Source organism: Trichechus manatus, unplaced genomic scaffold (genome assembly GCF_000243295.1).
Source record: "Trichechus manatus latirostris isolate Lorelei unplaced genomic scaffold, TriManLat1.0 scaffold00132, whole genome shotgun sequence".
Lineage (NCBI taxonomy): Eukaryota > Metazoa > Chordata > Mammalia > Sirenia > Trichechidae > Trichechus > Trichechus manatus.
The window spans coordinates 1,451,138-1,454,753 of NW_004444068.1; the positions used below are offsets into that span (position 1 = coordinate 1,451,138).

General features: G+C 51.0%; 1 protein-coding gene across 1 annotated transcript; it reads left to right on the plus strand.

Moving 5' to 3' along the window:
* The first annotated feature begins 215 nt into the window (after positions 1-215).
* Positions 216-3,194, plus strand: PAQR9 (progestin and adipoQ receptor family member 9). Its single transcript, XM_023739364.1, has 2 exons — positions 216-1,377; positions 2,292-3,194. The coding sequence occupies exon 1, from the start codon at positions 216-218 to the stop codon at positions 1,350-1,352; it is 1,137 nt and encodes a 378-aa protein (XP_023595132.1). The 3' UTR covers positions 1,353-1,377; positions 2,292-3,194.
* Positions 3,195-3,616: the final 422 nt, after the last annotated feature.

The following is a 3,616-nucleotide window of genomic DNA, read 5'->3' on the forward strand; positions in this document are numbered from 1 at the left end:
GCCGCCGCCCCGCGCGCCTCTGCCGGTCGCCGCGGCGGCCGCTCCCCGCTGCTTATTTATTTATTATATTTTTTCAGGAGCGGCTGCTCAGAGGCGCAAGTCTTCTTTTGAACCTGCAGGGACGCCCCCGGCGCGGGCACAAAGCCTCCGACGGCGGCCGGCGGGAGCCGGCGCCAGAGGTCGCCTGTGCGCGCCCTAGCCGAGCCCCGGGCACCATGCCGCGGCGCCTGCAGCCCCGGGGCGCGGGCACAAAGGGCCCGCCCGCTACGGCCGTGGCGGCTTCGGGGACCACCCCATGCACCCACCGCGCCGCCTCCGCCGCAGACCCCCCAGCGTCGGCCAAGCCGCTGCTGCGCTGGGACGAGGTGCCTGACGATTTCGTGGAGTGCTTCATCCTGTCCGGCTACCGGCGGCTGCCTTGCACGGCGCAGGAGTGCCTGGCCTCGGTGCTGAAGCCGACCAACGAGACGCTCAACTTCTGGACGCACTTTATCCCGCTGCTGCTTTTCCTTAGCAAGTTCTGCCGCTTGTTCTTCCTGAGCGGCCGCGACGTACCCTTCCATCACCCGTGGCTGCTGCCGCTGTGGTGCTACGCGTCGGGAGTGCTGTTGACCTTCGCCATGAGCTGCACGGCGCACGTGTTCAGCTGCCTGTCTCTGCGCCTGCGCGCCGCCTTCTTCTACCTGGACTACGCGTCCATCAGCTACTACGGCTTCGGCAGCACTGTGGCCTACTACTACTACCTGCTGCCGGGCTTGAGCTTGCTGGACGCCAGAGTCATGACCCCGTACGTGCAGCAGCGCCTGGGCTGGCACGTGGACTGCTCGCGCCTCATCGCCGCCTACCGTGCGCTTGTGCTGCCCGTAGCCTTCGTGCTGGCGGTGGCCTGCACCGTGGCCTGCTGCAAGAGCCGCACCGACTGGTGCTCCTACCCGTTCGCGCTGCGCACCTTCGTCTTCGTCATGCCGCTCAGCATGGCCTGCCCCATCATGCTCGAGAGCTGGCTCTTCGACCTGCGCGGGGAGAACCCCACGCTCTTTGTGCACTTCTACCGCCGCTACTTCTGGCTGGTCGTGGCCGCCTTCTTCAACGTGAGCAAGATCCCCGAGCGCATCCAGCCGGGCCTCTTTGACATCATCGGCCACAGCCACCAGCTCTTCCACATCTTTACCTTCCTCAGCATTTACGACCAGGTGTACTATGTAGAGGAGGGCCTGCGCCAGTTCCTCAAGGCGCCACCCGCCGCGCCCACCTTCTTGGGCACGGTGGGCTACATGCTGCTGCTGGTGATCTGCCTGGGGCTGGTCATCAGGAAGTTCCTAAACGTCTCCGAATTCTGCTGTAAGAAGTGAGCCTTCGCCTTGGAGAAGACAGCTGGTTCGCCCACCTGTTTGTTTGGAGTTTCTGTTGCTCGTGTTGGTTTGTTTCAAAGTTTTCTTGTGTTTCCTTCTTTGTTCGAGGAGGGTGCTGCAAAACCACAGGGAGGAAGTCCACCTACTACAAAGGGTTCCAGGGTGCTTCGGGCTTTGGGAGAGGGACCGAGGGGGTCAAGCAGAAGGGAGAGGGCCACTGGTTCTTGCCCCTGGAAAAATCTCAGGTGGTGATTTGGAGAGCCTGTGACATTCAGGGATTTTCAAAGGCAGCGAATAAAATCCCAAATAAAACCCCAAACAGTTGGCTTTTCCAATTGTCTTCTGTGCCCGCGGTAATAACAAGTAGCCCTTGTGAGTCAGGTATGCAGTAAAGGTCAATCGACAAAATCTTCCAGTACTTCCATTTCAGTCTGAGGAATGCTTGGATTTGTCAAAAGAGTGGAGCTTTGTAGGAGACAGGGCACAAAGACAAACCTAGGGCTTAGCCTGCTAGAAAATGCATGGAATGTGAACAAAAAATATTTCAAAATGTTTCTCAGATGTTATTTAAATAGTAATATATACAATGATTTTTCATAATTTATACAAAGCCTGTGATATGCACTGAATTTTCTTTGTCACATAGTTTTGAATTTTGCAGGCCTTCTGCATTATGTACACTTGAACTGGACATCAGGGCAAAGCTGTTTGAGAGTTCTCAACCACTTTTTTTTAAACAGTTTTCTGAAGGCCTGTGTGGGTCATGCTACAACTTTGAATTATTCTACCTAAGGGACTCTGGTTAAACTATTGGTGAGGAGCTCGAGTGGTTTGTATAGATCCCAGATTTCTATTTACTTTAATGTATTCCCCAGAACGCACCCTGTTTTGTTGTTGTTCTGTTTTAATCTTATTCTTCCCTTCTCTATTTATTTAAAGTACCACTGAAATAAATGTGCCTTTTGAAGCAATGCCCAAGAGACGGGTCCACGCAGAGTTTCTTGCATGGGAAGAGCAGTAGGTGGAAGCTTTTCTTACTGCAAATCAAAGTTTCACATTCCGCCAGGAGGAGAGGAAGCTGGTTGTAAGTTTGTGGTAGAACCGGAAGTAGCTTGCTGGGACGTGCAGAGCTTTGGGTGTCTCTGCAAGGAGAAGGAGCCAACCCTCCAAGGTGGCTGTGGTGCCCAGGGCAGCCACCGGGGAGGGTGAGAGGATGCTGTTCTAAACTGATGCCCTCCGTCTTTGCTTAAAATTAGAAATAGAATGTTCAAGAGTAAATGAAACAGTTATAAAAATCAGGAGCATATTATTTGAGTCCTAACTGAAAAATTTGAATTAAATAATTACACTTGCCCGGTCACACACTGAAGTGTCGTTAGGGTCCAGACGAGGGCATTTATTGGTGGTCACCCTCATTCGTTGAGAAATTAGTTTCCATGCACCTGAGACCCTTTCTAATGACCAGAGTGGTCAGCATTATTTAGACATCTTCTTGCAAATGCTGATCTGTAATTGAGATGGCAACTCTAGATTAACACAAACCACTGAGGTGTAAGTACTTACCACACTTCCTGCTAAATCTTTTTGGTGAGAACCAATTGATTTAATGGCCTAACTTTGATCAAGCTATCAGGTGAATGAACACTTACTGCAGGGCTGGTATGCAGGCCCTCCTAAAAAGATTGCCCTTTTGTTTTTGCTTTCAGTCACTACTGTATTTGTCACTAGAAAGGCTCGGTACAATTCACGGAGGAACCAGTATCCTTGTATGTTAACTTGCACACAGAAATTAAATTCACGTATGTCTGTATTTAGTTTGGAATCCCTGGGTGGTGCAACCAAAAGGTCAATGGTTTGAGGCACCTTGGAAGAAAGGCCTGGTGATCTGCATCTGAAAAATCAGCCATTGAAAACCCTATGGAGCACAGTTCTACTGTGACACACATGGGGTTGCCACGAGTCAGAAACAATTTGATGGCAACTAGTTTTGGGTTTTTTTTTTTTTAAATGTATTTAACTTAGAACCTCTTAATGGAATTGTAAGCACACTTTTGCACAGTTGCTGATGGGCGTCAGAGTCTCATCCTTTGTGAAGTGCAGGGAAATTCCTGTGAGATTACAGGGGCTGATAATTTGTGCCCACAACAGATGTTATTTGTCAGCTGTAACGTGATTCAGTACTGCATATTCAAGGACAGTCATGGAAATCAGGATATTTCCACATGCAAACTTACTTACATGTTATTAATGCTGCTGCTTTAGCC